Genomic DNA, 12,739 nt, shown 5'->3' with positions numbered 1-12,739 from the left:
CCTGACCTGGCAGAAATTATTTTAATTTCAATACAAGAAGTGGAGCCAATAATTCTTACCAGCTGGGAATCTGCCCACTTATTCTTTCTAAACCATACCTCAAGTAAGTGCTTTGAGGAAAAAGGGTAGAATATAGTACCCTCATATCCAGGTATTCAAGAAAACCTTCTTAAAAAGTCTGTCCTAATTTGAAATTATTCTGTCAGAGCCAAAACCAAGACATGAAGGGTTGGAGATAATATATGTATGTAAAAGCCTTAAACTAATGATAAAGGTATTTCTTGAAATCCTTCTCCTACTTTTAAACTCCTTTCAGTCCACCTGACAGTTCAACAATCTTACACACACACACACACAAAAAAAAAAAAAAAAAAAAGAGGGTGGATGGATGGAGAAACCTTTTAAATGCATAATACTGAGGCAAGGAAAATATGGCTTGTTCAGTATTAACTTGACAAATTCATGCTCTTGTCATTTAAATGATTGTACCTTTCCAGTGTCTAGCTTGCTGGACCTTGAGAAACAGTAGTGAGGAAGGATTGTAAAAATGATGCTCATCTCTCTCAAATTATTTTTCTGAGTAAATGAATAATTTCAATGAAATCCAGATAAGGATGAATCTGCTCACTTGAATCACCTGTTTCACAGCCAATGAACTTCCATGTGAAACAGTGCTTACCCTCCTTGGTTGCCATGTATTGATCTAAAACATCTTCCCTGAGCTTTCTCTCTCCTTTTCCTCCTACAGGCAAAAGGTTAGAGTTAGATAATAGTATTAATTTTCCAGACATCTGCACATGTTTTAATAGCCTTTAGAAAATTTGAAATGGTTTCTGTTTGACCACCACAGGGCTAAAATGCCATTAAGACTTAGATTGTAGCAATACATAGCAATCATAGCCCCATAGTTCAACCTGGCAATAAAAAAGCTAATTTATTTTATCGAAGATTTAAATTAATGTGATGAACTCCTCTCTCAACAGGAGCTGTAACACCACTCTTACGAAAATACCATGCCCTTGCATATTTTCAAAACCACATAAAACGCTTGTAGCAGACCCTGTGCATATATTTTTCCTGTGTGCTTTTTGAGTGTTTGCATGTGTATGTGTATTCACATAATACTACTTATCATTCCTGGGACTGTTTTGGTTTTTTTCTGTCATATGTTCATTCTTAACCTCATTTTTTTCTATCATCTGGCTCAGAGACTCAGCAGGAAGGAAGTGATTAATAGATCCAGGGCAGTTTCCAGTGTTAGCATTTTTTTTTACCACCCTGAGAACTGGAATTTTCTTGTGGGCAAAAATTACTACTGGTTAGGTAAATTGAGTCTAAAATAGCTTTTAAAATAGACATATGCAGTTAGTAAGGATATTTTTGAAAATCTGTGAAAGAAATACTTAGAGCTCAGACAGTTTTCATTTCCAACTATATGCTAGAGGAAGGCTTCAGCTTATCCCATTATAAAGTGATAAAGCAGCATTTGATGGCAGCAGCTTCTGTGATAAAATGATCATGGCAGCACTGAGAACGAATCTAATAAGGGAATTGATCTGTAGATTCCAATTCTGTAAGAGCCAACATCGATCAACATAAATGTCAATAACAAGATCGTACTGAGGTCTGCCTAATTTCTTCAGATGATTTTGGGGCATAGTCAGAAAGTGAATGTGAAAATGAATTTTAAACTGTAGGAATCGCAAAGACAAAGACCAAAATTATGTTGTGCTACCAGGAATATCGCAGACTGTCATAGGATTAACAATTTAGAAGTGTGTTGAAATTAGTGGGTAGCATTTAATCAGATAATGATTGATAATGCAATGCCTGATGTGTGAGACTGAAACGTCAGTACTTTTCATTTGTGTTTTCATGCTAAAGCATTTCTTAAATACAGTGAAATGAAACACAGCCCACCTTTTTACTGCTAAAGCATTAACAGTATGTGTAGGGCATGCCATAAAAGATTAATGGTGGTGTTCTTCCTTGTCACAGGAGTTCTGTATAAAGTTGTTTCCTAGACTGATTCTGACCATGCTGAAATGTTAAGAAAAAATGGTTTTCTTTGTGAACTATGTAACAAGAGGCGGCCTCGGGATGGGTAGGATTCTGCCTTTCACTCTTGATGTTCCCATAATTCATAGCACCTACAAATTTAGCAAATTTAGGACTCATTTAGCAAAATGGAATTAATGTATTAATTAGTATTAGATCAATAGGAAGGTATTTACAAAATGCACTTACTGTTTTGTACCAAATTAATAGGAAAGAAAATACAAGTATGTACTTAGTAAGAGGCTCGACTGCAATACTGTTCTCACAAAATTGCTGTTTTACCATACTGCAAGGAGTCTTCCACGAGCAAGCTCATTGAAAACATTTATTTCATTAATTATTTACATTCTGACTAGCTGATTACTGGGTCATTGATGTAAACTGTTGACTTTACAGTAATTACAAACCACAGGGAACTTTATACATACATTTTCCTAAGAAATTAAATTAGCTCATTTTATTATTACTGCAGTATTTACAGACTCCTACCGTAGTGCTATTAAAATGAGAACTAATACTTTGGAGTCTCAGAGCTTGAAAACACTGATAGAGTTATAAAATGAAAACTAGGATCAGAGAGGATTACTTTGTGTCTTTCAATGTAACTTTTATTTAAAGCAGTTTATAAAAATTAATAAAACTAAGGGATTTGGAACAGGAGTAATTTTAGGCTTACATTAATGTTGTCAACTCTCTGAAGAGTACAGTGGGATTATGTTATTTATGTTTATGCATCAAATATCTGCTTTACACCTCCCAATTTAAACCCTGGGATATAAGTTGCCAACCTTCTGAGTTACTTTGGAATCTAATTCACTGTTTTTTGCCATCTCTGTATGACTCGATAATAGTAGAGAGCAGCAAGCCTGGCAAATCTGAAGCAGACACAAATGAAACCTTTGTTTTATTTTTTGTGCTGGATTTGCCTTGTTAACAGGATTTTCTGATATAGTTTTAGCACCCTAATCTTCCATACAAATGTTTGTAATATCATACCCTTGTACTTTGTCTTGGATGTTGTCAGTTAAGTCTCAGTAAATTCGCCTGGAGGATTTGCCAGCAAAACTGGCAAACCACTATTAACACTGGGTTTGAATCTGAAGTCTGGTGTCTTCTGCAGCACCGGACTTCTAGGGTTTTTAGCAAAGTCAGCCTAGTAGGAGAGTAAGACAACAAAAACAAATGGAAAATACCAAATTAGAACTGTCATGGAAGTATTTTTATTAGATTAATGAAAGATCCAAATCCACTTGACTTGAGATTTCTGGAATAGCTGGAAACTTCCTTTTTTTGTATTACGAGCTGATTTAGCTTACTGAAATGTATTTTACATTTAATCCTTTAATACTCATTTTATGTATAACTTCCTCCTGTTACCACTGAGCAGTACTGCATGTTTGTGATAGTTTCCTGTATTTTCCACAGCTGTAGGTAAGACCAATAAATAACAGTCTCCAACTGCTTGCTCATACCACTGTAAGAGTTATCCTGAGATTCACTTACTGTGTTTTAACCCCTGCCTCCCACCAAAAATAAATACAACCAGCAATAGTGGTAAGTCTCCTGCGATACAGCTGTTGAGAACCCTAGCAGCAACATAGAGAGCAAACTGATTGTAGTTAACCTGTTGGACAGACCTTAAAGAAGAACAGAATATTAAACATGAAAGACAACCTACATGTTCATACTAAATACAGTGGGGTATAAGACTTCTGAGTTGCTTTGCCTGTTCCAGCCTGAGCTGTGTAATGTTTCATGTTACACACTTTTGCCAAATATCAATTATCTTCATTAGCAGCTTGATCTGTTGGAGGTGGTGCCTCTAGCAAGAGAGAAATAGAAAAAGTAGCTTAGTGTGATGAATTAGCTTTACAATCAGAAGCTACGTGTTCTTGCCTGCACTGAGGTGTATTAATAGCTTCTAGAGGCCTAAGAAGTGATGAGCATATAATTGTTTTGGGTAAGGGAGGAGTATATTAAATGGTCAGAGTTCAAAAAGCTCATCCTAGATGTGATTAATTCATAGCTGCACTCTGCTTCTGATGGATATGACAGTTATGGATCAACAAGGGAACAGGAAAGTGAGATGGGTCAGGTGATGGGGGAAAAAAGTCTGCTAGAAGGAGCTCTGGCCTTTCATGAGCCTCTGTCACACCTGTAGGGACATCACCATATCAGCACTCTTCCTGTGTTGTACATTTTTTGGTACATTTTTTGAACATTTTGGTGGAGTTACTAAGGCTTAACTCATTTAGTACAACAAGGGTAGAATTAGTAGTGATGTTGTGATGTTCCTGACTGTGGACTTGAGGGAAATCTTTACGTAGAGAATTATTAAAAATGAGTGGCGTGAAGGCTGCAGAAAAGGTATTCCCTGCCAGTCCAGTTACAGTTGTGGGGTTATAGAGGGAGCTGTCCAGAGTATACCTGCTCAGGTTTGTCATGCTGCAGGTAACAGCAACGATGGGAGGAGGCCACACGCACCAAACGAACGTCTACAGCTCTGGCACAGAGCACCAGGATGAAAATGTTGTCTTAGAACCTAGAGAGAGAATTTCTTTCTTGTGAGTGATGGACTTCGGCTCATGTGAGAAAAGGAAAGCCAATTGATTTAATAGCAATTAACTCATCCAATATTGGAAAGCCGCGTACAGTTTGGCATAATTCATTGACAATTGTTCTGGCGATGCTGCAGGCCATTAGACGTTTCAAAAAGGAGACGGGAACTGATAGATATTCTGCACAGATGCAGTCAAGAGGCATAATCGTTAGGGGAGTCTCTCTGTAATATTGCCTCACGCCAGCAGGTAGTAGCCTTCTTTTATCTTCCTAGAAAGCCTTAATAAGGATGCTGCTGGGGGGAGGGGGAATGGACCTCTTATTTGATGGATTGGTTATCTGCCTGCCAGATAATTGTATTTCCTATTGCACTTGATATAATAGGTTTCCACCTAAATTATCAATTACTTTCGGGGGTTTTGGGGTTTGGGTTTTTTTTAATGGGAATTACGGGAGTTAATCTTGACATTGAGCCACAAAGGGCATGGCCTTTTCTGTATCAATCTCACAGGTGAAGGAGGAGTCAGAGGCAGTCACAGAGAGGCCCCTTCTGCTCTGCCCTGGCCTCCCTGCCTCTCAGAACCCACTTACTGTAGAGGCACAGATCCAGGCTAGCTAAGATGCTATGAACTTTTTAGTGCACCCCTGCCCCGGCAGTACTTAGTACAGGATAATCTCTAAGCAAGTTGGCCCAGCCCATGCTGTATTCACTTCCATAAGGGTTTTCTGTTCAGCAGTCCAGTGCTCCTGATGGTTTCCTGTGGTCAGAGGGTCCCAGGCATTCCCCACCATGTGCAAATATTGCTCAGTTTCCCCTTATTATATAGGGCACCAGCAAGTGGGGCAGATGACTTGGATTTATAGTTGTAACTCCTTAGTTTCATATTTAAGTATTTATTTAAACTGATGTGATCTTTTCTGTGGAAGTCATTCTGTGCTGTGGTCTACCTGTTGTTGCATTGCATCACGATAGCATCAACAGTGATTTTAATATTGTACAATATTCAAGGCGGCAGTAACTCCTTGAGGTAGTTATGTGACTGTCATATGAAAGTAACCATGAAGGATGCAGTACGTTTTGCATATCTGAGAAGAAATCAGAGTCAAGATACATAATTAGCACAATCTGTTACTTGGTTTTAAATGGACCATTAGTGAGGTTCTTTAACAAATAGTAGAGTTTTTCCCATTATTGAGTTGGAAAATGGAGACGGAAAAAGAAAAAAAAAATAAATGAAAGAAAAGCAATTTTCTTATCATTTTTCTTTTGTAATTGGATTACTTGCTTCAGTGCTGTGTGACTATATTTAATTAATGATCTCAAACTTTGTTATGCTGTTTATTAATGCTACTCATTGTGCTGGCCGTGTGTCTGTTAATTTGCATATGGGGGGGTGGGGGTAGGAAATATTCCGAATGTGATGATCTCTTGTTTGATACAGAAATGTAATCACATTATACATCTTGAGAACACACTTTCCTCCTTTGTTAATCATTTTAGTGCTGATTCACCTTTGTTGTTACAGTTTTATAGAGTCATAGAGTCTAACACTGGGACAGATGATTCAAACACAGCATGACCCATGTGCAGCTCAGGCCTTCTGGTCCTCGAGCCAGTGCGGAGGGACCCCTGTAACTCCGAGCTGTTTACATCATGCTCTGCTGGGCTACGTCTTACCACTCACCAAGAATTATTTCTGGTTTCTGCCTGCTCCAGTTGGGCTGAACTCTGCTTTTAATGTCTGATGTGAACAATAACAGCAGCATGCTAAATTCCATCAGATGACATTATAGAGGTATATTTAGTTTCCTTTATTGAGATGTGTATATATTCCCATTTAAGTAATGAAGTATTTAAAATGCCTTGCTGGAAAAATGGGAAGATAATTTTACAACTTTAAAATTCCTATAACACTATTTATAGGATATTTATTTCTGGTATAATGTTCATCCGTCTCAGGTGTCCCCAGTCATCATCTCTAATCCAAAGATCTGGCTATAGTAACTTCTGCTAAAATATTTCTGGAAGATAATCAGGTTTCACTGGAGAAAGTAATTAATTCCTCTGCAAAGACCAAGTACACCACGTGTTTATAACTCCTGGTTCTGAAAACAGTGGAATCCTCCTGGGGGTTCAGCATTGCAGTTGGAATTATTGTCAAGAATAATGTGTACTAAGTCAGTAAATCTGTGAGTTTGGGAAGGCATTTTACCTGGAGTTTAAATCTTGAACAAGCACCTGACAGTAGCTCTAGTAATAACACTTTAAAAAGTGTGTGCTGAGTAACTAGGCGATAGGCATCACTGATGTTAAAAAACACATAGCCTGGATGTAATTAATATTTATAATGAAAAGTGTCTTGGATACTGAGTGCTTGTAGCATTTTAATCTGTTCAACAATATATTGGACAAAATATGTTTATACAGGCTATTGATCATTGAAAATATTTTCCATAATCTGTCTGCAACAGAATACCTCCTGAAGAAACCTGGATGAATATGTAACTCTTGATGAATTCGTCCCAAATTTCTAATTAGTAGGTTTTTAAAAAAAATTGCTAGATTGTCTGAGATAGATGCCTGAAGCACAGCACGCAGATAACAGAGGCTGTAGGAATGGGCACCTGCTTTGTTCTCTAGCAGATGAATTTCTGCAGTGGGTACCAAGAAAGTGGGCTGGGGAGTAGCTGGACATAAGATACTGTGTGATTGATGTTTCAGGTCCCTGCAAAGAACTGTCTTGCCATTACTACTGCTGCACAGGGTGGAAGGGCTTTTGTGACTGCAGATTCTTTTTCCCTCTTTGACCAGAGTTTTTGAATGGACAGGGTGATGGGCCACTCACACAACCTCGACAAGTCTGCATGGTTTGCGTCCTTCACAGGGTCTCCCTGGCAAAGCACCTTGGCAGGGTCTGCACCATTTGTTCCTCCAAGCTGAGTGTCCCAGTGCTGAGGAAGGGGTAGATGTGGTCTCACAGGTTGTGAGTCTGGAGGATTGATGGGAAAATGAAAAAGAGCCTGATCCAAAGTCCTTCTGGTTGAGGGAGGCTGGTGGTAGTTTAAGTCCTTTCTCATTAATTTCAATGGACTGTGAGTCAGATCCATACTGCCTGTTACATGATATGTTGGTCCAATGACTGAGGAGACTGCAGATATTTCTTCTTTTGAAGTCTTCGGCCAAGGCATGCACATAAATCAGGGATTTTATTGAAACTGCAATTAAAACAAATCAGGCTTAATGCACACTGAAAGCCTTAGTAATTAGTATACAGGTGAACATGGAGGAAAAGGCACAAGCTTAGCCATCCTTCCAGGCAAAACTGAAAAAAGAACTGTGTATATAATCGAACAGCATGTGAATATTAATGCACAAAATCCTCTGAGTCCCTAGTTCCCTGATGCAATTATTTTCTATTCACATTAATTGTTCCTAACAGATGACATTAATGACTTTGAGTTAAAATGTGTGCAAAGGAGGCCTTCAGCAGATCAATGCTGTTTAAAAATAGGGTCACTTTTGCAATCATTCACTCAAGGTGTAACAGCTCGTAAATAAAACAACATTTACATGTTGATTGATTTATAAATGTTAATTTTGTAGTTCATTTTTATGCTTTTTTCCTGAAACCTGTCAAACTCTATGGATAACGCTGAGACTCGTGTTCATTTGTCATTGTTGCGTGTGAAGTAATGATAAGTTGCAAAACAGAGACTAGGAGAAAAAGTAGAGTTTGTTTCGGATGAAGAATGATCTGTTCTGCAGACAGGAAATCCTGGACAAAGTAAGCACAAAGAGCAACATTTCAAATTAGAACAAATCCTCTTTTACCTCGGGGCCTTCATTTCCCTTGAAATTTAACAGCAGAGTTAGGAATTTTAAAAATGCTGATCTACTGCATATTTGACAAATGCTTATGCTTTGCTCATTCCCTTCTGCCCCCCTCCCCCAGAAACTCCATTCACGCATCTTAGACCTCTCATCTGGGGATTTGCTTTCAGAAGTAGAAAGAAACAGAAGCCTGATGCAATCTCGAACTGCTGATGCTCAGATTCACGTGAGTTTTTGTGCTGTCCTTGTACCCCTCATTTGGAACCCTCCTTTTTACTTCTGAAGTCTGATGTCAGGGATGAGCCATAAAGCTGATCCCTGAATTGAAACACTGTTGAGGCAGATAACAATACTTCTTCTTCCTTCTGTTCTCTGAAATTCAATATTGTGTCCTCAGTGGATATAGTAAGCAGATAGTGTCACTCTGTGCAAAAAAGCGTAAATCTTAGCAATGTCCCCAGTATACCTTTTTGGGTATTGATTACATCTCAGAATCTCTGAGAAATGGTCAAGGAGCTTTTTATTAAAGCCCATACACCATATTATTCATCCTACTTTTATGATATATTATGTATGAACTTTTAAAAATTCATGGGCTCTGCATTTTTATTTTTTTTTTTCAGATGGGGTTAGCTTTGTGCTTATTTGGCAAAACATTAGCCAGTGTGGCTTTCATGTTTCATTGTCAAAGAGCAAAGTAGCTTAAAAAACAAAAGCCACGTAAAGATAGAGGGAAACAAAGAGGACAAGAACAGAACATTGAACCTGTGTGTGTCTTTGATCTTGAAGTATAGTAGTGTCAACAAAAATGTAATCTTCTTTAGAATACATACTTTCATGAAAAGGCATTGTTTCAGAGCTTCACAGAAATTCTAACGACCCTTTGCATTATATGTAATTAAGCCTTCAGGTTAGGTTTTTCTAGTGCAGAGTTTTGTGTCTTTAATAGTCTGATTCTTTCAATTTTCTGTGATTTCTAGCAAAAATTATGTATTTAAATTGTAATACTGCATTCAGGCCTTTTTACTCTGATTTCTTTAATGGTAATGACTTAAGAGTCATGATTACAAAAAATGAAAATTTCACCATGTCAGTTAATAGACTCATATGCAAGTTAAATATATTTAATTAATGCATTATAAACACATGATTCAAAGTACTTTCTCAGATAATTTAGAGAATGAAGGCAAATTGCAGGAGATAATTCTGCTTGCTCTTTAGCGGTCTGAATGCAATCTAGAAGTTGGGCAGATATCCTACTTCAGAATCTGTACTGACATGGTAGGGTTTGCACACTTTCTCGTCTCTCAAACGATAAAGATGACTACAGTAATTTACTGTCCTTTTGTTTTCCTTATCTATCTCCATTTCTCCCATTGCTAAAACTGTAGGACCAAATGCCTTTCTCCTCTCTTTAAGTACAAAGGAAACAACGTGAGGCGATGAAAGGCTCTCAGAGTAGCTGAAGATGACAGGAAGGGAAGGCAGTACTTGTCACTCTGCTGTGATCTCCTCTTTTCTCCTACAGGAGATTGTTATAGGAATCTTATTTTATAGGCCTCTTCCCTTAAACACCATGATGACTGGGACACAGCCTAGTATAAAGAGCAGAAATTTGACATGACATGTTTTTCCAATGCTACAGCTGAAAGGCAACAAAATAGCCAGAACAAGCAGATGCTGTCATTGGCCTCTACACAGTCAAACTTATAGGGAATGACGCAGACATAGCTGAGGAAGCTGATGAGAAAGGGTCTCCCATGGGAACCATGATGTCAGAAATAGAGTAATTTGTCTTAACAAAGCGAGGTAGTCTGTTTCAGAGCCAAAAACATAGGCATCAGCCTGCCTCTGATGCTGAAAGATGTATTCTTCCCAGAGCCAGTGGATTTGAAGTCTTTTCCTCCTACAACCATTTGACTTCCTAGGAGAACATGAACCAATAACTCCCAGAGGTGAAATGTGCTCCTGCTACCTCAAAATGATTTTCCCATTCATAGGTTTTGCCTGTGACAGAGAATAATGATTTGCCCTGTAGTTACGTTTGTCAAAAACAGAACATTATTATGTCAGTTGAGCAATGAACAGCTGTACTGATGAACTCCTCAGCAGTAAAAATTCTGCTCTCTCCCATTTAACTGAAAAAAGGTTCAACCCTAGTAGTAATAAATGGGAGGACATGGGGAAAGAAATGGAAGAAATTAGCAGGAGGCCAACAAACATGTTACTGTATGAGAAGTGCCTACAAACTGGGCATTTTCCCAGAGATTTGCATGAAGAAGCTGTGTCTACTGCATATACAGTTTTGATAATTGTTTTGTGGATTTAATAACTTTAGATTTCTTGTGTCTTTCTCCATATAAAGGTAAAATTTTCATCTAAGCAAAATTAATCTGAGGTATATCTATGCACAAAAATCAATAAATATTAATTGAGCTTGCCTTAATGAAATACAAAGCGAAGTTTTATGAGAGTCATGGAATCATAGAATCGTTTAGGTTGGAAAAGATCCGTAAGATTGTCGAGTCCGGCCATTAACCCAAAACTGCCAAGTCCACCAACAAACCATCTCCCTACGTGCCACATCTACACATATTTTAAGTATCTCCAGGGATGGTGACTCAACTACTTCCCTGGACAGCCTGTTCGAGTGCTTGACAACTCTTTCAGGGAAGAAATTTTTCCTGATACCCAATCTAAACCTCCCAGAGTGCAATTTGAGGCCATTTCCTCTTGTCCTGTCGCTTGTTACTTGGGAGAAGAGACCAACACCCAACTCGCTGCAACCTCCTTTCAAGTAGTCATGTCACCCTGTCTGCCGTTCCTGGTAATTAAAAAGATGTCTGATTCTGTAAGGGAACCGGAGAATAGCATAACAGAATGGTGTAAGCACTTAACATTAAAGAAGCTCTAACACTGTTAGGCACAAGAGTATTAGTTTGAAAACAAATTAAAGGCATCCTAGATACTCCTACAGAGGTTTAATATTTTACCTAAAGTGCTATCTGCTCTTCATTACTCTCTTCCTCAAAGCTGGCACTTAGTCACAGTCAGCTGAAATTGCATTTGGAGAGGGGCGATAACTACACAAGTACTAAAGGCAGCCATAAAGTGTCAATAAATTGCATAAGCAAGAGGCTTCAGCTGTCTGCGAGCGACACAAAGATGGATTGTCCTACGTCAGAGAGTTTCTTAGACAAAGCTTTGAACTAGATAGGAAACCAAAATTAGACTGTAATGGAGAGATTCCATTCTCAGTGGACATTCTGGTTGGGATACTAAATTAATTTACCTTGTCCAGGGTGTACAGCCTCATCTGTTACATTGTGGGCCTATAATGCAGTTGTCAAGATGTACTTGTATTCTTATAACTTTGTTTTCTGTATCTTACTGGAGCCCGCTGCTTATGTACAAAGCATAATTCAAATAGACTCAGAATAATCTTTAGCAAAAGAAGAGCAGAGTACTGGTTTGAGAGTAAAGAAAACATGGAGGATGGTGGATTTGCCCCCCAACAAATGAAAATATTAGCAATTTTTAATTTACTTCTCTGTATTAAATTCCCCAGATGCTAGTGGCATAACAGGAAGGTGTAAGTAGCTTAATTGCTTATCTTTGTCCTTCTTAATCAAGGGGAAGTTAAATGATCTTTTTCCACCCATAAGATATTTCTCTTTCTTCTCATATTTTAGGAATGCCAGCAGAATGTGAAATCCAGTATACCTGTCTTGAAATGCCAGAGTCAATTAAATATGACAGGTCCTATCCGCCTGTATCCCCGGAGCAGCTGCAGTAGCAGTGAACTCTCCCTCTCAAGTGCTTGCAGTGAATATTCCAGTGGTTCCTCATACACTTGGAATGATGGAAAGATATGCAGCAAAAGGGTAAATCAAATGAATTTTCTTCATTTATTAGCTTAACTTAATTCGAAACAAGATTAACTGAAAAGCTGCCTATTTCCGATTTTTTTTTTCACTTTCCTTTTCCTATTTAAACAGTTGTCACTAAAGTCAGTAAGGGTTCTCTTCCCTATGTCTCCCTCCCTCTCACTCTCCCCCCTTTTAACTTTTTTTAACAATTCCATTATCACTCAAATTTGCTCAGTTTCCTCATTTATTCTGACATTTATTCTGTCTTTCACAGTCCAAATTATTTCTCTTCTTTATCTTAATCCTTCCATTCATATTGTTCTTCCTACAGGTTTCAAATGCACTGCAGCCTTCACACCACTATGAAATCCTTTATTAAAAAAGAACATTGCTATTAATAGCAATGGATGAAATGTAATGT

The 12,739-nt window shown here is 38.1% G+C and overlaps 1 protein-coding gene across 15 annotated transcripts in view; it reads left to right on the top strand.

Moving 5' to 3' along the window:
• Window positions 1-12,739, top strand: part of NCKAP5 (NCK associated protein 5) — a 245,332-nt gene that overhangs the window by 169,505 nt on the left and 63,088 nt on the right. For all 15 annotated transcript variants that reach the window (XR_013930049.1, XR_013930050.1, XM_080399613.1 and 12 more), the window contains 2 exons: window positions 8,571-8,675; window positions 12,142-12,333. Coding sequence is in view for 13 of the 15 variants with exons in the window: in XM_080399613.1 (XP_080255739.1) it covers window positions 8,571-8,675; window positions 12,142-12,333 (297 nt within the window). In the remaining 2 variants the exon portion in view is untranslated. The remainder of the gene's footprint in view (window positions 1-8,570; window positions 8,676-12,141; window positions 12,334-12,739) is intronic.

This window comes from Falco punctatus (genome assembly GCF_963210335.1).
Source record: "Falco punctatus genome assembly, chromosome: 8".
In the NCBI taxonomy this organism is placed as follows: Eukaryota; Metazoa; Chordata; class Aves; order Falconiformes; family Falconidae; genus Falco; species Falco punctatus.
The sequence above is the reverse complement of the archived record's forward strand: the minus strand, read 5'-3'. Positions and strand labels throughout refer to the sequence as shown.